Raw genomic sequence first — 23,436 nt, forward strand, 5'->3', positions numbered from 1 at the left:
CCGAAGTCCCAGCTCTAATATGAGTTGGGCTACAATGTCCTTTCATTAGATTTGACAAAATTTAAGAATATATCCAGGATCCAGGGCTGTCTCATTTTCCCCCTCACTTTTTAGTCCATGGTTGTTACATACACAACACTACACTATAATTTTATTTTTCTTCAATAAACTATTCAAAATCTATGGAAATCTTCCGAGAAGTTAATTTGAAACTGTTTGTAAGCAAAATCGCTTTTAAATTTTGAAGGCAAGTCATCTGCAATGGAGCAATTCAAACTGTCTCATTGTTCCTGCCGTGTGTGTCTACAAAGAGACAGTTGATCAACTCTGGCTGTAGAGGTCGGATCGATCTCGTATTTTTGTCAATGTTAGGAAACCCTTAAAAAATCCAGCAAAAAACTCATTTAAAAAACCTGATGAAAAAATACAAACATCATTAAAGTATATTCATGAATTCAGAGATATTCTGCATTTTTTATGGAAGCATAACTTAAATGATGTGGAAAGAAAGTATTTTGCGATATTTTTTGTTTCGGCATTTCGAAAATCACGCTTTTAATTTTAATTCAGTTTAGTCCTTCGACTAATGTTTTAAGTTATTTTGGTCAAAAATTGAACAAGTTCACCTAAAAAATAGAACTAGATAGGGAAAGAGCGATTTCATCTGAAATCATGTAACAAATAGTTTATGAGAAATGAGCAAGCAAGTTTATCTCGAAAGTTTTTGAAAAATAAGTTGTTCAAATAGTTAAAATCGGTGAATTGGATGAAATTATCAACCTGCTAAACATATGAAAATTTCCTTTCCCAATCAAATAAATTACAAAATATAAAACACTAATATCGACAAACCCAAAGTGTAACTCTATTGATCCTCTGAATACCGATTGTTTGTTCTTTTTATCTTAATTGTTAAGGTTGGCACAACGCCGCTTCAATCCGATCAATACATAACTACGCCATCCTCCTGCCTTGCACATCAGGACGGCCGTTATAAAGTTCGTGACTGTTTTAATTTTAATAAATTTGTTGTTATAGTCGTAAATTATTTAATTTCGTATATTTTACGTTTTAACCAATTGGAGAATATCAAAAGTAACGTGCTTTAAACAAAATACCAAAATGGTACGTATATGGGCTTGCTACGCCAAGCCACACAAAATGGTGGAATCTCTTATTGTCTTCTTCAATTCCCCAAAACCTTGCAGCGCGAGGTGATCTCCGTCCATGTTGGCCAAGCCGGGTGCCAAATCGGCAACTCCTGCTGGCCGCTGTTCTCGCTGGAGCATGGCGTGCTTGCGGATGGGACGTTGAACCCGGACCTGAAGGTCGACGAGAATATGACCACGTTTTTCCACGACACCATGTCCGGGCGGGTCGTTCCGCGGAACATTTTCATCGATTTGGAGGACTCGGTCATCAACGAGATCCGGACGGGGACGTACCGCAGTCTGTACCACCCGCAGTACATGATCACGGGGAAGGAGGACGCAGCGAATAACTACGCGCGTGGGCATTACACCGTTGGCCGGCAGATCATTGAGCAGGTGTCGACGGCGATCCGGAAGCAGTCGGAGCAGTGCGATGGGTTGCAGGGATTTTTGGTGTTTCGTTCGTTCGGGGGAGGCACCGGGTCGGGGTTTACGTCGCTGTTGATGCAACAGATCGCCATGGATTACGGGAAGAAGTGCAAGCTTGAGTTTGCGGTTTATCCTGCGCCTAGGATTTCGACGGCCGTTGTGGAACCGTACAATAGCGTACTGACCACGCACACCACGATGGAGTCGTCCGACTGTTGCTTCATGATCGACAACGAAGCCACGTACGATATCTGCACGAAGAATCTCCAGATCGGTCGTCCCGATTATCACCACTTGAACGCGTTGGTCGCCCAGGTGGTCTCGTCCGTGACGGCATCGCTTCGCTTCAAGGGTACCATGAACGTCGATCTGAACGAGTTCCAGACGAACCTGGTCCCGTATCCCCGTGTCCACTTTCCGCTGGTTTCGTACGCACCGCTCTTGTCGGCGTCCAAGGCCCAGCACGAGTTCTCGTCCGTTTCGGAGATCACCCACGCCGCCTTCAGCCAGGAGAACACCCTGGTCAAGTGTGACCCCCGCACCGGCAAGTACATGGCCTGTTGTCTGCTGTACCGTGGTGACGTCGTTCCGAAGGACATCAACAGTGCCGTCAGTGCCATCAAGGCCAAGCGCCACATCACCTTCGTCGAGTGGTGTCCAACCGGGTTCAAGATCGGCATCAACCAGCAGGCGCCGTCCATTATGCCCGGCGGAGATCTGGCCAAGCCCAAGCGAGCCGTCTGCATGCTGTCCAACTCGACGGCCATTTCGGGGGCTTGGGAGCGGTTGAACCAAAAGTTTGATCTCATGTACCGGAAGCGGGCGTTCGTTCACTGGTACGTGGGGGAAGGTATGGAGGAGGGCGAGTTCAGCGAGGCACGTGAAGATTTGGCCGCCCTGGAGCGGGACTACGAGGAGGTCGCGACTGATACGGCTGGCGATGAGTACGGAGAAGGTGATGACGAATATTGAATGGTTTAAGGTTTTTAGCGGATGTGTTTTTCAATTGTTTAATAAACTAGTGTTTTGATGAAGTTTTGACTAGATGCATCTTTGAGTTAATTCAAATGCTTGATATCAACAATCACAATCATCTGGGTCGAATTGGGACAAATTACACGATTGGGTACAGCTATTTTATTCAGGTTTTTTAAATATATTTTTTATTGGTTTCATTTATGACAGATAACGAACAAGAAATAAGTACTAAATTACTGATTCTAATCAAACTGTAGTCCCGATTTGCTAAGTTGACGGTACCAAGATATGAGCTGATAAAAATTGCTCCTGCATAAGCGGTGTGTTCACTTCGGAAAAAATCGGTCAAGAAAAATTTCAAATGGGCAGCAACGGCAGCGAAAGCAAGCCAGAGAGGGTGAAGAAAAGCCCCAAGAAAACGCTCCCTCTCCTTTATTCTACTGTTCGTAAAGCTGTTTCATGACCCCTTTCCTTCCGATCTCCATTGAGAGATTCGACAGAAACGTACACGCATCCTGGTGGCGAGTAGAAGCACTACGCAACGATGTTCGGAATGACAGCGTGCTTGGAAATATTATTTTTTTTGCAGTTTTTGATTTTTATCTCCTTCAAATATTTTTTAACGTCGATGAAAGTTATTGTAAAGTGTGGCAATCGCATAAACGAATCGAATGATGTATAAATCATAGACACTAAGTTAATTTTTCCTTTTTTTTTCGTCAAATTTACCAAAAAGATCTTTTGAAAAATTGATTTAAATAAGATTTATTTGATTGATAATGCTCCTTATGTGTGTATTATTAATAGAACAAACTATTAGAGTCATATTACAGCATAATTACAATAATTTTCTCAAAAAATTGTCAGTTATTCGAATTTTTCCAAAAATTTCCAAAAAATCACCAAAATGCATTTTTAAGGTCAATATTTTGGTCAAACGGGAAGAAAAGTAAAGTTTAAACACTTTTACATAATATTTCATCATTACTTTTAACTTTTGCAACATTTAACTCAAGTTAACTAAAATAGCGATCATCTTTTTAGAAAAATCGTTTAAATAAAATACCAGTCACATTTAATCACTACAAATCACCACGCATTATGATCGTTAGCAAAATTGCCACACTTTGCAATACCCCACTTTTCTGAAAATGCTTGATTTTTCATTATAAACGCGATTTTTCCCTAAAAACTGCTCAAACTGTATGGGAGCTGTCATTCCGAACACCGCTGGAACAACAGCGAACCTAGCGGAAAAAACGTCGTCGAATTCTTCAATACTAGCCAATAACAGCAAATTGATTTTTTGCAAACGTGTCAAATAGTTAGATTTTTATGAAAAGTTTCATACTATGCTACTACTTCACCCTGATTGCAATATGGTGAGTTTTTTTAGCACGCAGCTACCTAAAACGCTAGTCTTTTTTTTTTTCAATGTAAGCGCTTCCCTAACACAGACGTGTTATTCAAGTACCTAGCAGCATTCAATTTCAAATACTACTAAAGACTTTCTTAAGCTCTCCCAGACAGGGAAGGTATTTGCCGATGGGCCTCCAAAAAGCTTTTTTAATTTATTTCCTTCCAGTTAAGGAATTTACTATAATCATGTATGGAGCACTCGTAGATATTTTACTAATGAACAACTTTGTAGAACATTGTTTTGTTCTAAACTGAATGCTGTTGACATTACAGCGTAAACAAAAATCCCCTCACCATCGCGAGTGAGGGACGCCGATGGTGGCATTTTTAGACATTGTTTACGCTCAACAGCATTCACTTTAGAACAAAACAATGTTTTACAAAATTGTTCGTTTGTACAAAATCTACAATTGCTTCATACATCATTATAGTGAATTCTGTAACTGGAAGGTAATAAATCAAACGAGGGCTTCGCGATGTTTTTTTGCCCTTTGCCATCCCTGCTCCCAGATGATAAATAATGATCTTTTTTTTCGTTTGTGCAAAAGTAAACTTGCATAAGTCTCTTTTTAAGATTTCATATTACTTTTTTTGTTCGAAAGTTGACTGTTGTTTTAACTACGTACTCTTGCTCCGAGAAGTCGTCCACTTTTTGTATCATTTTTGTCATATTCAGCTTGGGCATTTGTATACTGGTTGCCTTTATCAGGTGTCCATGCGTCTTGTCAACTCAATATCATTGTAGCTTCGAGTGCCCAAACATGTTTCGATGCGGCAGGTCGGCATTTGGGCGGCACAGGTTCGGAAAAATAGTAATTAACTTAGAAAAAAATCCGAATTTTCCTTTATATCACTGTCAAAACGAACGGTATGACGTCACTCTTTGATTCTCTGACAGAATGGTTTTTTTAGCTGTAGAAACATAGCAGTACACTTATAAAATAGATTACATTTTTGTCAACTCACCTGCTTGTAGATCTAGTAGACTGCACTTATTGGAATGCTGTTATCCTGTCACAAGTTACCAGGCACTCCCAAATTGAGCATCGAAATGGAGGAAGTTGGGAATCGATGTAAGTTGAATGCATTCTAGGTACTTGAAGTTCACGTCGGTGTTAGGGAAGGGCACTTTTTCCCCCACTTTGCACCAGGGATTGTCATCATTTGCGGAACAAGAAAAGGAAACAAACGGTGCTTGCTTTTACGATAGTATTTGTCTATTAATAAAAAAGAATAATTAAATTAACCAATTTTGTCATAGGGGGTGGCGGCCCGGGTTGGGCCTTCCGAATTCGAACCAAAATGTTAGAAAAAAGTTTGTTTTAGATTTGTTTTTTTTAACGCCTGGTTTGCACACCTGACTTGCGCAACAATGCTGTTTAGGTTTCGTTTATTTTTTTATTTATGTATTACCCTCAGTTTGATAAGCACGGGGCGTTGGCGATTAGAGAAAAAATGGATCCATTCAAGCATAAATAGGTTGTAATAGGGTGTTGATTTGTTTTGTTTCACGCGCACAAACGACTCATTTGACGTTAACAATACTATATTTTATTGTTGTTTTTATTTTGCTTCTTTTCACAACAGAGTATTCAAGCTAAACCTGTTATATAATTTACACTTTTCGAAATTTATGTTTTTTTTTTTCTCTGTTCACTACTTTTCCTGTCGGTTAAATGAAAAATTTAGTCTATTTCTTAATGCGCTGGATGAGTGCTTTCCAATCCTGTAACAGGGTTTTGTAGAACAATAAGTTTGTTGTTTGGTTCGTTGAAAAGTGTAAATAACAAGGCATTTTGGAACAACGGCACACTCTTGCGCGTGCCCATTGTTGCTGAGCGTGGACCACTGATTTGTCGGCAAATGCTCAACAGTTAGTAATGCGTACATTACCAGAAGAGCCCCCTCCACAAAACAGAAACGTTAAATTCAAGCCAGATATTACTACAATTACAATACACGCGACGGGGCGGGAAAAATGCGTAACAATACACTATTATAAAACAGTCGATTTTGCACCATTTCAAAATACTCTTTCTCGTTCGTGTTACATTCCGGGTTTGTTGTGTGTTTTGCGCTCGACACGGATTTAAAGGAGACACAAAAAAAGACGGAAAAAATGCTAAAACGAAATCTCTTATGCAGTATGATTTAGATCTCAAACCTTTTTGCGTAAATATATACGTGTTTTCTTGTTTTTCTCTCCCCATTTCCCCAACTACTATAAACACTTGCGCCACTTTTTCAGTTTCGAAACAATTCCACATGTGGGAAAAATCAGTTCGTTTTTTGTTTTCTATTTCTCACCTCGCTTCGCATCGCACAAAACCGCGTTGAATTAGTCACATTGATAATATGGTAGCTTTTAATATGTTTGGGTGAAATATTTGTTTTTAAATACAGAGAAAAAAAGGAAATGTAGAAGAAAAAACGAAACGAAAAAAAACCTCATCACTACCGCAATCTTATATCTCTCACAAGTGTTTTAAACTACAGCTTGTTCTCGACGCTCCAAGTTCTATTGGGTTGGTTGGTTCCGGGAAGTCGCGGAGTCAACTCCGGCCAGATTGTAGTTTCTCTGCGGACGAGTGTGTGTTGTGGGTGTGTGTGCGAGAGAGCGCGCGCGCTTTTTTTTCTGCTGTCTTCATCATTGATCTTAGTTGTGTGGTTGTTGCTGCTGCTGTTGCTTGTTGTTCTAGGTGTAATGAGCGATTTAGTACTCTTCTTCCTCCGCTGCCGCATCATCCGGAGGGGCGAAACCGTCCTGTGAAAGAATTTGGGGAAGCAAGTGTGAATATTTAAAGATCGTCAAGATAAATTTTCTCGGAAAAGTTTGTCAACTCAAATTTAACACGACCTGGCTGTGTTAAACTAATCGGTTAGTTTTGTGTTAGAGTGTTTGTGAAATAGAAAGAAAAACAGAAGTGATAGTTTTAGAAAGTTTTCTACGCCGATTTTGTGCTTTGTTATATCTTGTCAGCAACGCCCTCTTGCCGCACCAACTTAGTCCGTGTCTTGGAACGTTTCAACATTTTTACCAATCCAAAGTAGACACGATTTTCAGTGTGAATACGGAACCTCTTTAGTGTATCCCATCTTAACTCCTTTCACCATTTCTAGTTCTTTAACACTTATTCCAATGTCGTCGGCAAAAAAATAAAAATGTTTTTTACAGCTCGAAAAGGCGTGATTACGAGAAAAAATTTTGGTGCCTTGGACAAAGTTGCTTGGATTGGCAAGTCCAACAACTTTCTAGAAGACAAACAAAAATGCCAAAAATATTTCTGAAAAGTTAGATTTTTAAAATCACTCTAATAATGAACCACCCTTATTCCGAACCAAACCAAAAGTCGCCCCTTCTCATTTGCAACAACTTTTCTAAAGACACCAAAGCTCCAAAATTTCTCCATTTTTCGGAAAATCATTTTTTCCACATAATTTTGCAATCTGGACCACTGTGCATTGGTTACCCTAGAAATATTGTTAAACAGATTTCGGTAGATTTTCTTAAAATAATTCGAACTGTCAAAAATCCACCAAAGCATTTACCACATTGATCACACTAAACTACCGAAATATTTCAGGATTTGGTCATTTTTGGAAAAAAAAACATTCTTACGAATCCATCTATAAAATGAGCACAACAAACTGGATGAGTTTTCACTATGACCAGTTTTGTGATTTCAGTTTCCCCAAGAAGTAGAAGTTTTTGTTTACGGAGATATGTTTTAATAAATTTTATTAAAAAATTACTGTTAACAAATTTCAAAAAATATTTTAAAATTTAAAAAAAATATATTTGCACATTTTTCCATAACACGTATTGTTTTCGCTGCTATTCAAATAACATTTTCAGAAACATCAACAATAGAGAGTTGCTTGCTCACATTTATTTGAGTTAAGGAGGTATTAGACTATGACAAACAAACAAACTCGCACTTTTCGTGTTTGACAGTTTGCCTGACTAGCAAACAAAGAAAAATGTATGCAGACTGACGTTTCTGCAAACAAATGCAGGCAAACTGCAAAACTGTCAAAAAGGGCGTGTTTGTTTGTTTTGTTTTTTTTTGCCGTAGTCTAATACCTCCTTATTTATCACTATGAAAAAGTAAAAAACAACTAATTTTAGGCTGAAGTTCATGATCAAAGTTCTGATAAGCCAATAATAGAAATGGGCCGAGAAAGGTATATTTACCCTAGCTGAGAAAATTCTCTGCGTTTGTCCTTTTTTTATTTTAAATATTGAGCAAATAGTTACCGCGATAGAAAATTTCGAATAATAAAAATTGATAAAATTGAAATTTTTCAAGGGTTTTCTAAGTTGTAAGTTGTCTTAATTTTTAAACAGACGATATTTCGGCAACTACACGGAAGTGGAAAACGAAACGAAACTATTGGCACTACGCCCCCCGGGGCATGGCCTTCCTCTAACGTGGGATTTCTGCTCCAGCGCCTCTGACGAGACAGGAGAAACCGGGACCGACGTTTTACTTCACCATCCGATAGAAGCTCAGTGGATAAGGCGGGAATCGAACCCGCGTCTCATAGCATCATCGGGATCGGCAGCCGAAGCCGCTACCCCTGCGCCACGAGACACGGAAGTGGAATTGTCACCAAATTAGAAGTAAGATTTGCCTGGTTTGATTTTGCTGATATTTGCAGAAAAGTTCGCTAAACCAGTAGTGAATTGGTAGAGGGCAGGGATGGAATAATCGCAAAAAAAAAATCAGCGAACTTTCTTCACCCGCGAAAGAGAGAGTAGGCAAATCACGCAAAAGAAAATCGCTCCCGAAATTCTTCAAGAAAATCAATCTGCTGATGATTTTTTGTGAATCTCCTTGTCAGCACCACTTAAAAATATTTATTTCACTTTGTTTACACACATTGCCCATCTACAAAATGTGACAGGTCGTTTTCCGACGTGTGACGTTTCACTTGCAAGAGTAGTACCTAGTGAATAAGATATTCCGCCGAATAATCAAAATGATATTTTTTTTAGATTCTATTTACCGATCTTTCGTACGCGAGAGAGGAGAGCCATACTCCCTTCGGATTTTTTCTCTTGATGAACGTCCAATGATTTCCTTTGATGATGATTATTCCATCGCTGGTAGAGGGCAATGAAATAAAATATTCACATAGTGCTGGTTTATCACAAAAAAACACAACAGCTCCAACGCGTATGTAAACAAAAACCGCATGGTGAAGGGAAAATTAGTTTGCAAAATCATCAACATAAACAGAATTATGTTTTGAAACCTTTTTCCAACAAAGCTTCACTCATTGAGAAATATCAACATAACTTGTAAAATCATCCTACTCACAAAATATTTATTGTGTTTTCGTAGATCACAGCTGCCAGTACTGTTTATTTTTATTGTTTTCGTTACGGAATTTGCAAAAAAAAAAAAACGCTGGTCCAGTAAAAAAAATCCGCTGAACCAGCAGATTTTCTCTCAACTCCAGCAAAACAATCTTCTGGTTTATGTTGGCACAAGCGATAACCGCCGGAAGAAAAAAAAAAAAACCAGACGTCGGCGTTACAAAATGCTGATTCAGCGCAATAGACCGCCAGTCCAGCGAAAAAATCCACTGACCACTGGTTTCCCAAAATCAGCAGAAAAATCTCCTGATTTATTTTGGAATACGGCAGCTCTCTCTCAGTAGTGAAATCGCTGATTTTAGCGAAACTGATCCCCCATACAGCGAAAATTTTGACTAAAACAGTAGATTTTTTTTACTGTTTCTGTCAAACTTTATCGCGTTTTTTGTCCAATGTTAACAAATTAAATTTCTGTGATTTTTTTTCTTATAATCTTTAGAAATAGTCTCAAGTGGCGCAGGTCTCGCCCAAGTTAGAACATTGTTGAAGAGTGCGAAACGATTCGAGTTGATTTTAAGTGCTACGGAGGCCTTTAACATTTTTCCAATATACATTGAAAACAATTTTTAGTTAGAAAACAGACTAGGGGAAATATACCCTTTCTAATCAAACACCTATCTTCGTCATATGGAGAGTTTGATGCTCGATTAAAGCTTAAAAAAATACTATTTAGGCTGTAAACTTACCAGCAAAAGCACCGCCTCGAGTAAGCACGCAAATGTATGCCACTTACTGGCCAAAAAGATCAAATTTAATGCACTTTTGGTCATAATTTCTATTTTGCGAGACCATTTCTCATCATTTTGGTGGCACACACATCCACACGCAAGATCAGAGTTTAACTGCTTAACGAAAGTCGCCATCAATATCCTTTCACTTGCGCTAACGATTTCAAAGCGCTTAAGATATAAAATTGCTTCCAACTACGTGCAACATGTTCTTTTGACCGTTACTTAGTCACTCACTTGAAAAATAATCCCGAAACATGTAAATAATTAGCAAGCGCCATCAAAAAAACAAACGCGCCAAGTCTTTTGACGTTTTAATCTTGATGACCCATTCCAAGCGAAGCCTGAAGAAAACCGAGCGAGAGACAAAGGCAAATAAAGAACAAAGGGTGGCCACCAACACCACCAGCAGCGCTTGTGGTGTTGCCAGGAAACTTTCTCTATAAATGCTACTTTTCGTGAGTGTTCGCTCAAAATTACATGAATTTTGGCAGCACGAAGCAGACCCAAACGAACGTTGGAAGAAAAAAAAAGAACTAAGCTGAAAATAGAAAAATGGGCGTGGCCCAATGCACACGACTGATTAGAATGCGTTTTTGAAATATTTTTTTAAAATGCTTGTAAAAGAAATAGCATAACTTTTAATAAAAGTGAAAATAAACAGAAATGTTCACAAAAAGTTGCTCTACTCGTTGGTGTACTTGGTTTTACTGAATTTCAAGGAACACTCCAGATTATCCAACATCATTCAAACAAGACCGCTTATTAGGCTTAAAATGGGTTTATTTCCCCTAGATAGCCACTCGATTCTACGTCTAATTTTCTTTAAAATGAGATACGGCTCGAGTTTGTACGACTTGCGGTTCTAGAGATATCGCAGTTTTAAAATGGAAGTCTTTAACTTTTTTTTTTGCGAAAAAGGCGAAACGTTGGGGTGGTGTCAAAAAGGAGAGTTCCAATTTGCACGAAAATCAAAATTCTTGTTTGTTTTGATAGTATCAACCGCCCCACCAAATTTTAGCTTGATCAGAAAATGCTGATTTAAATTTTGTACGATTTAGGTGGAATGATGTTACCGTTATTCACGTGGATTGAACTGACTTGTTGTAAACCACAACCTTCGTAACATCTAGAAGTCGATTCTACCATTACCAGAAAGTACTACCGATAGCGTTCTACTTATCCTTAAAATTTGGCCCAAAGAAACCTCCACACACACGTTTAGCAATTGTTAATAATTGAAAAATGATAACACTTACACCTACCTCTGTCGCATACAGAATATTCAAAATTCTTTGGATCAGATTGTTCGGAGTTTCGTTTTGCTCGTCCTCTTGGCAGCTAAAAAAAGAAGAAAAAAGTTTCAATTAGCGAAATTACATCACAAGCTACCTAGAAATCTTCCTCTTACAGAATCTCAATGTCCCGCAGCTTGCTGAAGTAAAAGTCGCGCTCCTTCTCCAGCCCCTCCAGATGTAACCGCATGTCCATGACTTGTGTGGTCAGCTCGTCGACCTGCTGGTTCGACACGCTGTTCTGCGAGGAGGATTTGCTCGCGTTGGCAGCACCGCCGCCGCCGCCCCCGCCCAACGGCCGACGCTCCAGGCTGCTCACCGGTTGCGCTGCGGGTCTACTGGGGGTCACTTTGGAAACTGGGTGTTAGTTTTTTTTCGGTTCGTGTGTGATCGGTGATGTTGAACAACGGGTGGTGGAACGGAACGGAACGGAAGGATTTGGTGGGTTGTTTGGAGTTTGGAAAGAAATAAAAAGGGGTTAAGGATCTACAAACTACTGGTTTACAAAACTAAATTACACTACATTTGCACATCTCGAAGGAGGAGGAAGGTGAAGGGAGGTTATCATTTTAAATTTGTTATTTTGTATTAATTTTTGCGAGTGAAATTTTTGCTTTAGTTTTAGGCTCTGCACGAGAATAAACTGTGAGCGTAATTGCAGTGTGCTGCTTTTGGTTTGTATATTTTTAGTTGCTATTTGCTCTATTTAAATTTGATTGCTGGTGGTTTGTGGCGCCACTATTATGGTGTGCCTGCCCTCTTCTGCTACCTTGATGAGGTGTCATAAGAATGCCGGTGTTGTGAGGAGGCGAATCAACGGAAAAGGATGGAGAGGTCGTTGAAGATGTATGTATTTATGTACAAAAACAAAACAAAACCTTGCTTTGGCTTGAGATATGAAGGATAAATTGAAATAAGAAATTCATAATGATGAAGAAGTAACCTTGCTCTATTTACATTAATCACGTTATAGTTTTACAAATGAGCTTATTTTTGGTTATACCATTGTCACGAAAGGTCAAAATGCAAACGAGTGTTTTTTTTGGTTAAAGTACAACGTTTTGAGATTAAAAATTGTTAAATTGTTCTTAACTTATTTAATAAAAAAACTCGATTGCTAGTTCAAGAAACACTAAAAAGTTTTTTAAACTCTGTCATTTTTCGTTAATTAACTGTTGGAAAAATGGAACACGACATTTTAAGGGAAATTTAATATACTTTTCAAATCTGCATTAACTGCATAGAACTAAATTTTTCGTTTTAAAATTTCCGTGTTTTTTCTAACTTTGCAGGGTAATTTTTTAGAGTGTAACAATATAAAAGTTGTATTGCAGACAATTCAATTTTCTTTGGGTTTTTCATCACTTAAATATTAAAGTTATCGCAGTTATAGTGAAAAAAGTTCTTTTTTCTCGTTTTCGTAATTTTTCCGTTTTTGCGCGTGGCGTATCGAGAAACTCAGATTTTTTTTTATCATATCTCGGAATATTGAAAACATAACTTCACAATTCTTCTATATGTTATGTCAAATTTTCCGAGGAATCCGATGAACATATTTTCAGACATAGGTTCTTTGGTCCCGAGACCTTCAAAACAGCATTTTAAGTTTCCATTCGTCCTTTTCAAATGTTAGACTGGATATTTAAAACATTTTTTCCTTAAAAGACTATCTAATACCCTTTCGTTTGCGTCTAAAAACAGCTAAAATCGGTTGAAATGGTGCGGAGCTTTTTTTTTTTTTTTGAAAAATGTGGTTTTTGCAAAAATCGACGAAAATGGCAATTTTTTGGACTACCCTAACACGGAGTAGGTCCCCCTAATGGCCATACAAAATTATTTATTCGTCTTATTATTTCGACCAAGGTACCCCAGAAAAATTTTAGGCTAAATCGGGCAACTTTTTTTCAAATCATACTGTTTTCGTGGGGAATTGCTGTAATAATATATTTTTTGAAGATGTGGTAAGTTTCAAAGTGTAATTTGTGTATTTTTTCGAAAGTCCTCAAATTTTCATGATTTGCATTGTGGGACGAAGCAAAATTATGTGTGCATTTTCATTTTATATTTTTTTGTTTTGTGAAAATTTCATATTTTTTCGAAACTACTCAAATTTGCATAATTTTCAATATGGATATCAAAAAAGAAGCGAATTTTCACTTTATTAGTTTTCTTTTTAGTAAAAAAAAAAACACAAAATACCGTGTTTTTTAGACATTACTCAAATTTGCATAATTTGCAATACGGGTATCAAACGAAGCGAAATTTTGTATGCTTTTCACTTCATTAGAGTTATTGTTTTGAAAAATAGTACAATTTAAACAAAATACCGTATTTTTTTCAAAATTCTAAATTTTCTAAATCTGCAATATGGGTATCAAACGGAAAGCGAAATTTGTTATGCATTTTCACATTATTAGTTTTTATTATTCTGAAATTTTACAAAATACCGTATTTTTTTGAAAGTATTTAAATTTTTGATTATTTGGAATATGGGTTCAAACGAATCGAAATTTTGTTTGCATTTTCACTTTATTAGTTTTTTTTACAACAAAAACTAACATGTTCACAAAGTACCGTATTTTTTTGAAAATATTCAAATTTGCAAAATTTGAATCATGGGTACCAAACGAAGCGAATTAATTATGTTATAAGTGAAAATGTTGGACCTTTTTTTTAAAAAACTCTAATCTTCACAAAATACCATATTTTTTTAAAGTGCTAAAATTTTTACAATTTGCATTACTTTTGAAAGCAATTTTGCAAATTTGTGTAATTTGAAAATTTTAGTATTTTTCAAAAAACTCTAATAAAGTGAAAAAGCATACAAAGTTTTGCTTCGTTTGATACCCATATATCGAAAAATACGGTATTTTGTGAACAGTTTTGAGTATTTATACTTTGAAACATACTACATTTTCAAAAAGTATATTCTTAGTGAAAGCATCGGAAATTGAACAGGATATGGTTGAATTAACTGGTTTTAAAATGATTTTGAAGTTGAGTTATCGTCCGTTATCGGCGATAAGATTATCGCCGATAGAATTATCGAAACCACTATCGTTATCGTTAGACGATAATACTATCGACGATAATTTTATCGATTAACAACCTTGGTATAATGACTAAAGGACTTTTTTATTATTCAAAAAATGATTTTTCAAGTTCAAGAAAATTACAAAAATAGAAAAAAAAATATTTTTGTCAATCAATATGAAAGTATTTTTTAACTTAAAAAAATAATAAATTTAAAAATGGAAGAAAGAAAAGAACATTTTAGACAAAAGGTTTCTCAGTTTAAAAATTACGGATTATGTTTCGACCAGAAAAAAAAAGTTATTGAAAAACGTCCTTTTTATTTTTATAATCCTAATTCCTTCGCTAACGAAGTAAAAAAAAAATAGTATCAATTAAAAAAAATGATTCATAAAATTTTACGTTTTTCAGGTAATTCTTCTAAGCGAAAAAAGTACAATTTCGATAGAAAAAAGTCATGATCTTTGATTAGAAACGAACAAAAACCAGAATAAAAATTGTCATACTATGAGATATCGAGGAATGGAATATCGAAAGAAAGCGAGTCGACTGTTTATGTCATTATTTTCTTTGATAAGTATTCTTAACGATGATTATAGTAAAAATAAGTTTTCAAATCAAACAAAAACATTTTAATAACTGCAACAATATGATCGGAAAATAAAATTATAATTTTAAGACCTAAAGAAAATACTTTTTTTTCAAACTTTTTCAAGAAAATTTTGAATTGAAGATTTTTTAAGTTTTATTTACTTATTTTGTATTAATGAAAGTAAAAAATAATCTTGAATATTTTTTCCACTTTCAAACATAGTATAAAAATATCGGCAAGCAATAATCAAATTTCAAATTTGACCTGAATTTTAGCTGTATGTTCCAAAGCGGATTTGTTAGTAACATTCGGTGGTTATTTTCGCATGCAACGACAATATTTAGTAAGCTTGGTTTAACTTTCCAATGAATTTTCCGAAAAAAATAAACGCGTCACCATCCACATGCACTCGAGACGAATTTTGCCAATTGTTTCGACGAAAGACAAATCGAGACAAAAATAACACTTCACAAAAGGTTTAACGGACAGACTTAGTTTGTAAAACCATAAAATACAGTTTAGAGAAAGTTTTGTTTAATATGTACACAAAACAAAAACAAAATAAAGCGCACTACACTTTACAGACGCGATATGGATAAGATATTGGTGGGAAGGAAGTGAGTATGGAAAGGTCGGGTGTGCGACCAACCGCGAGCCCGACCGCGGGGGCACACTAAACTTGAGCAAAAAAAAAAGGAAATAACTTGCAGAAAATTGCACTGCACTAATTGGAGAAACTAAAGCAAAAACTTAGTCGGAAGGGGAGGAAGAGGGGTGGGTCGGGTTGGGAAAAATGATAAAGAAAGCATAAAATAAGAAGGGGCAAGACACATACTCGGTTTAATTTTATCTCGTGATGTGGATGAGACGAGTGGTGCCTTGCGGGGGACGGCCACCATTGGGACACCGTTGCCTTTCGGTGCACCAGCGCCGCCCATGCCCATCGGGAGGTTATCCCGCGCCAGCATGGCATCGTACTCCCGACCGTCATAGTTTGCGTCGAAGAATTTCTTAAACCATTGCAAAAACTCAAAATTATCTTGGAAACGACCCTTGATTAGTCTATCGATTGGGATTATCTAGAGAAAAAAAAAGAGTGAAAAATGAAGAAAAAAAAAGAATTAAACGAAACGGAAAAGCCTCAATGTGATTATTTGTATGAATGGATGAAGTATGGGTGTGTATGTGTTTTAAGGGGGGACACCGGCAGCGGATGTCCTGTAATGAGTTAACCTGTAACCCTGCGATGGTGAGGTTGAAGCAGAAACCAATCGGGGGTATTATTCAGATAGTCAGTCGATGAAACCGTATGGGACCAGCCAATTATTTAGCCAATCTCTCCCTCCTCGTTCGGGCAGACATATAATAGAGAGAAAAAAACACGGTGTTCCAGATAGAGTTGTCATCAACAACATGAAAAATGTCCCCAATTTGGACCTAGTTCCAATTTTCAGCCTGTGTTATCGATTGTCTGATATTAACCATAGTAATTTTATTTTTCAATTCCCTTGCAAGTTTTGATTTGTGTCGAAATTAAATCCATCACTTTACCGGTCTAAGCTTACTAACTTATAATGCTCCTCTCAAATTTAAAAATAAATCGAACTGGATACAGCGCAAGGGCTAATCCGGGACTGAGATAAGCTGTATCAGCATATTACAAGTCTGATACAAATTATACTTTTCCATAATTTCGCTGCCGGTCAGCGGGTATTAGATTGGAAGCCCACAAATACACTAAGCAATGTTTCCTATTGGTTTTCTTCAAGCAACTCTAAACTTTAACTTCAAACATGAATGTTTGTTAGCATAATCTTAACTTTCAATTTTTCAAAAGATTTCTAAAGCATCAGTGTGATGATTTTATCATCACCTAATTTATGGACATCCCATAACTAGAATGATAGAAACAATTTTCACCGATTTTAGAGCGGTTATCCCATCTTGCCCTTACTTTGCACAAAAGTTTTGTAAAGAATTCTCGCAATTCAAGCAATCTGTTTTAACCCGGGCAGACGGTAATAATAAAATTCATGCCATTTCAATAACAAATACTGTTAAAATAACAGAAATTGTTATGAAATCTTCTTGAAAATTTTGCATAAAGGTTTAATAACAGTTCATGTTATCATAACAAACTTTCTTATTGGTCTGATATTGGTTGAAAGCCAATACAACTTTGGAATAACATGTTTTGCTATGGAAGCATACCTCCAACTGTTTTTGGGATGATCGGATTAGTTGTTAAAATAACAAAAAATAATAACAAAGATTTGTTCGAAGAATAACTAAAAATTTTATTAGTCTGTTATTACAATAACAATTCAATAACAAAAAAAATCATAACGATGAATAACCAATCTTGTTATAAATAACATAAAATGTTATTGGCCTAGTATTTTCAAATATCAAAAATTTTTATTCCCAAGTTATTTCCGTCTGCTTGGGAATGGCTAGGCCTACTGCAGTAATTTAACCGCAAGGGCAAGGAAAATTCATTGGATATCTGAGTACAAAGCAATTTAGTAGAGGTGGGCAAAACCGTTCTTTTTTTGGAGCCGCTCATTTTCGTTCGCTCATTAAAAAGAGCCGCTCTTTTGAACGGCTCTTTCGCTCTTTTCCAAAATTTGGATTTTTAAAGTATTTCACATTGGACTTTTATAAATTATTTGATAAAACAAATTAAACCTGAAAAAGAGAAGATGCCCTTGAAAACCATACACTCAAAGTAAAAAGTATCCTTTTTTCAAGTTCACCCGTCGTCACCCTTTAAAAGGGTATCGAAAATGTACTGAATTTGACATACCCTTTTAAAAGGGTGACGCCGGGTGAACTTTAAAAAAGGATAGAAAGTCAAAGTAGTTATGTCACAGACATAACCGGAATGGCGTAGACTACGTAAAGTTTAGATGTGTGCGTTTGGTGAGAATCAAATCGGGTAAATTGAACTTTCGAAAAAATGAAATTCTGTGAAATTTTCAATTAGATTAAAAAGATTAATAAACTTTTAGCATTTCTAGGCATGAATCAATACATAATTATTGATTTTGAAGATAAACGAGAGCATTCGATGAATTTTGGCAAGAATGCTAAGAGCAGAATGGGGGGAGGGCAGAGAGGTTGGGGGCGAGAGCAGCCTCAGCAAGCTGTGCATTCCGTCGCCCCCGAAGACCAAAATTTGTTCCTGAAATTTAAATTGAAATTATTGCAGCTCACTGCCTCGTCCCGGGTGGGACGAGGGATGAGGGCAACTCTTTCAACAGTTTGGAATTGGATACGACGTAACTCTTTCAGAAGCGCTCGCCGCGAATGCGACGAGCTAGTTGGATGTCCTGATTGTTTCACAACCACGGCTTGACCCACGAGAGGCTTTTCGGCGGAAGGCAGCAGGCGCGGACGAGGGACGGGGAGTTAGGCAACTCCGAAGAGTTGGGAAGTCTTCACCCCCTACCACGAAAGATCCAAACGGTCCGGCCATCGAGAGGCAACTGGCTGACGGTGACGACGAGAAAGCGATGCGCGCATCTTTTCCAGTTCTGGTCCCTCTCTCTCCTGCTGCTGCGGCTCTGGGCTGAGCTTTCCTGCTGCTGTTGCCGGTCCGACGTCTGAGACGTGAATGTTGGAATGAAAACTGGCGCACTTTCTTATATATGATTTCGGCCCGCTACTTCCCCTCCTTTTTCGCGACCGACACTCGGTCGCGTTGCTCGGATGATTTTCCCCTCAAAATAGGTACTTGACATTCCCGTCCGTGAGTGGGAAGCGCTCATTTTGCTTGCAAAATCTCTGCATTTTGAAAACATTTTAAAACATTCAATTGTTTCAATAGTTAAACTATTTTGCCAACAATGAAACTTTTATAGCAAATTGCTGAATAATTTTCGAATCGAATGGAACATAAATCGTGTCGATTCGATTAGAGGGAAGGAAGATATAAGCGTTTGACGGATGACGCAGTTAACCAGGGCCTTCGGCCCGGTTTTTTTGGAATGGCACCCCAGTACCTTCGACAAAGTCGTACTTCTACGTCAAAACAGGACTCGTATTCGGTTGCTCTAAAGAAGCTCTGCAACTGTAGAGTATGGTGCTAACTTACCCCTAACAAAAGATACAGCGTCCTCAAAACTCGTCAAAAACTTGTTTTTTTTGCTCTAAAATCATCGGGATTCAGGAATTCCCGGTTTTGGAAAAATCCCGGGAATTTCCTGGATGAACGCAATAATGGGCAATGAGAGAATAAAATATTTTTTAATTTAAAAAAATGGTATCCATTTAATCTAATCTAACCAGTGAGAAAAATCCTATCTCTTGAGTTCTCGCCGCGAGTCTCGAGCTGCAGAGAGAAACTCGCCGATTGCACGTGCTCTCGTCCGTTCGCGAACGGGCTAGCTCGCGAGCCAGAATTGGCCGCTCGCGAGAAGTAGAACGTGTTATAAAAGAAAATGTTATGACGATTGTTCACGATCCATACAAAAAAGTTTTTATTTGTATGGACAATTGTCCATGAAGGGGGGGGGGAGGTTAACAGATTCCCAAAAAAATGTCCACGTGGTTTATGGATGGTCCCGCCTTCTCCTCGCCCGAATTCCAACACTGAATCTAACACAAACGCAGACAGTCCGATGAAAGCATGCTGGAAAGTCTTGTGATTAGACAACGTCCCAAGCGCTTTTCTAGGGGTTTTTTTTAAAGGTCCTGTTTACACTTTTTTTATGTTTGTTTTGCGATTGTCCACGCTCCATGAGCATGAGCATGAGCATGAGAGACCACCCATGGTTGTCCTTCTCCGTTGCTGAACAGGACCGTAATATCCTATCAATACAACCGACCATACGCTTGAACGATCTAATGGTGTTTCCCTTATCAACAGCATGTATGAATGCGTTGATAAGATAAAACATCAAGATCATTAAAACTAGATCTGAAGCAAATAGGTAACAGTCATTGGCCACCAACGGCGCCCGCCATGTCAGTTTGTAGATCTCGGGGATTGGGACGGGAATGTTAGTTAGCACAGGTTGCTACCAAGGGTGGGTTCTATACGATATCCACACCCCACGTGTGCCGGAAAACTACTTCTACTTGGGATTTTGTTAGTGGGTAAGGGTAATGGCCAGGATTCAACATAGAGGATGATGATGCGACCCAATAATCAATAAATTTTGTTTAATGGTGTGATGTATTATGCATTCTCAAGGCAAACAGTCGAAGGATGCGGATGAGATTATTCCCGGTTATTTGGTGTTGAGTTTAGCATAAATGATTCAATCTTAGACAGCCGGCTGTGGAAAGATAAAACCGAATAAAATGCGAAAACGCGAAACCACCCGGACCGAAAAACACACACAATCGGAAACGGCAACGAAAATCCGGCGTGATGACTGCGACGCGCACCGTTCAAATCCTCCAAAGCAACTGTCAAACATTCGCGAAATCACCCGGGTCGAAATACACACAATCGGGGGGGAAACAAAGACGGAAACGGCAACGAAAATCCGGCGTGTTGACTGCGACACGCACCGTTCAAATCCTCCAAAGCAACTGTCAAACATTCGCGAAATCACCCGGGTCGAAATACACACAATCGGGGGGGGAAACAAAGACAGAAACGGCAACGAAAATCCGGCGTGTTGACTGCGACGCGCACCGTTCAAATCCTCCAAAGCAACTGTCAAACATTCGCGAAATCACCCGGGTCGAAATACACACAATCGGGGGGGAAACAAAGACGGAAACGGCAACGAAAATCCGGCGTGATGACTGCGACGCGCACCGTTCAAATCCTCCAAAGCAACTGTCAAACATTCGCGAAATCACCCGGGTCGAAATACACACAATCGGGGGGGGGAAACAAAGACAGAAACGGCAACGAAAATCCGGCGTGTTGACTGCGACGCGCACCGTTCAAATCCTCCAAAGCAACTGTCAAACATTCGCGAAATCACCCGGGTCGAAATACACACAATCGGGGGGGAAACAAAGACGGAAACGGCAACGAAAATCCGGCGTGTTGACTGCGACGCGCACCGTTCAAATCCTCCAAAGCAACTGTTTTGCGATTGTCCACGCTCCATACAAAAAAGATTTTATTTGTATGGAAATTGTCCACGATGAGGGGCATGGGGGAGGGGGGTTGACATTTCCAAAAAAGTGTCTACGTGGTTTGTGGATGGTCCCTATGGGAAAAATCGATAAAATGTATGTGGAAAAGCAGAGATTTCAAATTTCCACCAAAAGGTGGCGTAAAATGTGTCGAATTATTGTTAAGTGTGAGATTCTATGACAAACAACTTTGTCGAAGACCGCAAAACGATCCGAGTTAAGCCTGACGAGCTATTAACGATTTAAAGAAGACGTTTTTGTATGTAAAGATTTTTTCACCAACTTCAACGATAAAAAGCGACCCTTAATCCTTAACCGATTTCGCTCCACATTTTCACAGTTACTTATTTTTGCCTAATGAATCGAATCAGGGGGTTTCTCTGGTGTCGATTTTTTTTATTTTCACCCTATTAGGTACTTAAAGGACATTTTCAATGAGTCCAAAAGTTCCATGATCTGGCAACCCTTCTTATAAATTTTGTAATTTGATAAAAATATTTGCGAATTAGATAACTTTTCTGCAACTCTATTTGGAACACCGTGCTAACACAAACGGAAACAAAAAACAACAGCGACTTCACGACAACTTGCTGGCAAACGCCAGCCTAAACAAAACACTACCAGTGGACAGCGGAACGTGGTGCACCGCAGCGGGAAGTTTCTGCGCTTTTGGCGCCTGGATATGCCGCTTGGGGAGCTCGCACCCGACGCCCAGCTCGTGCTGGATCGCACCCAAGCCGAGCGGGATGCCGAAGCGCGACTCCATCGCGTCGTACTCCCGCCCGTCGTAGTTTGCGTCGAAGAACTTTTTGAACCACTGCAGAAACTCAAAGTTATCCTGAAAGCGGCCCTTTATCAGCTTGTCCACCGGGATGACCTAGAGTGGGGGGAAGAGGACACAAAAGACAACGCCGCAATGCCGGCGTTTTAAGATGACCCCGTGTGGTGTAGAGATCGGGATCTGCGCCCACTTACCTTATCAACATTCATCTTCTTAAATGCCGCCTGCAGGATTTTGAAGTTCTGGATGTACTCGTGCTCGAGGTTTGTACGAAATTTTACGCGCTTCATCGGCACGGAGCCCGGAAACAGCATGTCCATGTACTGGCAGTAGGCGGCGCCCGTGCACAGCTCCTCGATCTTGTTGAACTGCGACCGGAGGCAGTCGTTGACCCACGAGAGCATGTCATGCCGCGACAGGTTGTCTGTGGTCACGTTCGTCGAGTACACGTTGACGGCCATCTCTGGAAAAAGAACGGGGAAAAGGAAAAGAAAGCGATTAGTTTTAGTGCGATTTAAACAGTTCTTTTCGTCGCATTGCTGCTCGGAAGGCACGCCGACGACAAATTAATCTTCCTGGACTTTCTATTCATGTTCGAATCGACACCATGAGGGACGTACGTCCTCCAAATCAAGGTCATCCGGCCGAACCAGGTCCAATTAGCAATTTGAAGTTGACAGCCTAACGGCCCTGTTTGCCAATTATCAAATTTCACCCCACTTGCAGCAACCAATCAATTGGGAATCGGCAAATAATAGCGAGATAGAGATAGTGAAGGGAATCGATGGCAGGTGCGCGGATGAGCCGATTGACGCGCGCGCGCTCTTTTTTGAAGCACTGAGCTCGAACCGGTTGGTGATTCCATCGAGAGGGGGGAAGGTATGGGTGCGTTTGCATAACTGGATTTTCGCCGAAAAGAGCCGGATAGGTTACACTCGAAACCTAGGAATGACGGGGGGAATGTTTTATTGTGCTCAATAAACAGTCGAACATTCCACGCATATATTGGAAGGTGAAGGAGTCGCCGGACAAGTGCTGGGCAAATAAGCTGAGCCGCGGATTGTTTTTGCGATGACAAATATATGAAAGTTACACCTAATTGGTTAGAGCGCTGTGACATCTTTATTGAAGGCTGTAGGGTATTCAAACCCACTATTTGTCTTCGATATTTGCCAAATTGTTCCTTTTACTTAAGCACGATCCCTTCGACATGTGGTTCGATGAGCAGTCAAAAAACTTTGGAATGTTGATAAAATTAACCCTAGTTGAAACAGTTCTTCCCGAAAAAAAAAAATTAAAAAAAACATTTTATGTTAAAATTAGAATGTTTTTTATGACATAAATTTCTCTCTTGTTTTGTGCATTTAGCAAGCCTTTCTTATCTCATCGTTAATCGGAAGGCACGGCGTCTTGAAAAAGTATGAAAAATGTGTAAAGTGTTCACAATAATTCACCTTTGGCTATATAGTAAGTCCTTTTGGCATGATTCATACATACATTTAAATTGTGTATTAGGGTGCGTCACAAAAGCAAAAAGTTGAGCTA

At 38.8% G+C, this 23,436-nt stretch overlaps 2 protein-coding genes across 8 annotated transcripts in view; one reads left to right on the forward strand and one right to left on the reverse strand.

Annotated features, from left to right (window-relative positions):
* The first annotated feature begins 1,077 nt into the window (after positions 1 to 1,077).
* Positions 1,078 to 2,626, forward strand: LOC6036223 (tubulin alpha-8 chain). Its single transcript, XM_001846246.2, has 2 exons — positions 1,078 to 1,125; positions 1,209 to 2,626. Exons 1-2 carry the CDS (start codon positions 1,123 to 1,125, stop codon positions 2,550 to 2,552), a joined length of 1,347 nt encoding a protein of 448 aa, XP_001846298.2. The 5' UTR covers positions 1,078 to 1,122; the 3' UTR covers positions 2,553 to 2,626.
* Positions 2,627 to 5,172: 2,546 nt separating this feature from the next.
* Positions 5,173 to 23,436, reverse strand: part of LOC6036222 (microtubule-associated protein RP/EB family member 1) — a 45,803-nt gene continuing 27,539 nt past the window's right edge. For 2 of the 7 annotated variants that reach the window (XM_038262327.1, XM_038262328.1), the window contains exons 2-6: positions 22,086 to 22,354; positions 21,732 to 21,987; positions 11,500 to 11,740; positions 11,348 to 11,429; positions 5,173 to 6,741 (exon numbers count right to left, since the gene is read on the reverse strand). In XM_038262327.1, the coding sequence (XP_038118255.1) occupies positions 6,691 to 6,741; positions 11,348 to 11,429; positions 11,500 to 11,740; positions 21,732 to 21,987; positions 22,086 to 22,352 (897 nt within the window). In that variant the 5' untranslated portion in view covers positions 22,353 to 22,354 and the 3' untranslated portion in view covers positions 5,173 to 6,690. Of the gene's footprint in view, positions 6,742 to 11,347; positions 11,430 to 11,499; positions 11,741 to 15,843; positions 16,088 to 21,731; positions 21,988 to 22,085; positions 22,355 to 23,436 lie in introns of all 7 variants that reach the window. The other 5 variants (XM_038262330.1, XM_038262329.1, XM_038262331.1 and 2 more) reach the window with 5 other exon arrangements.

Source organism: Culex quinquefasciatus, chromosome 3 (assembly GCF_015732765.1).
Source record: "Culex quinquefasciatus strain JHB chromosome 3, VPISU_Cqui_1.0_pri_paternal, whole genome shotgun sequence".
NCBI classification, from domain to species: domain Eukaryota; kingdom Metazoa; phylum Arthropoda; class Insecta; order Diptera; family Culicidae; genus Culex; species Culex quinquefasciatus.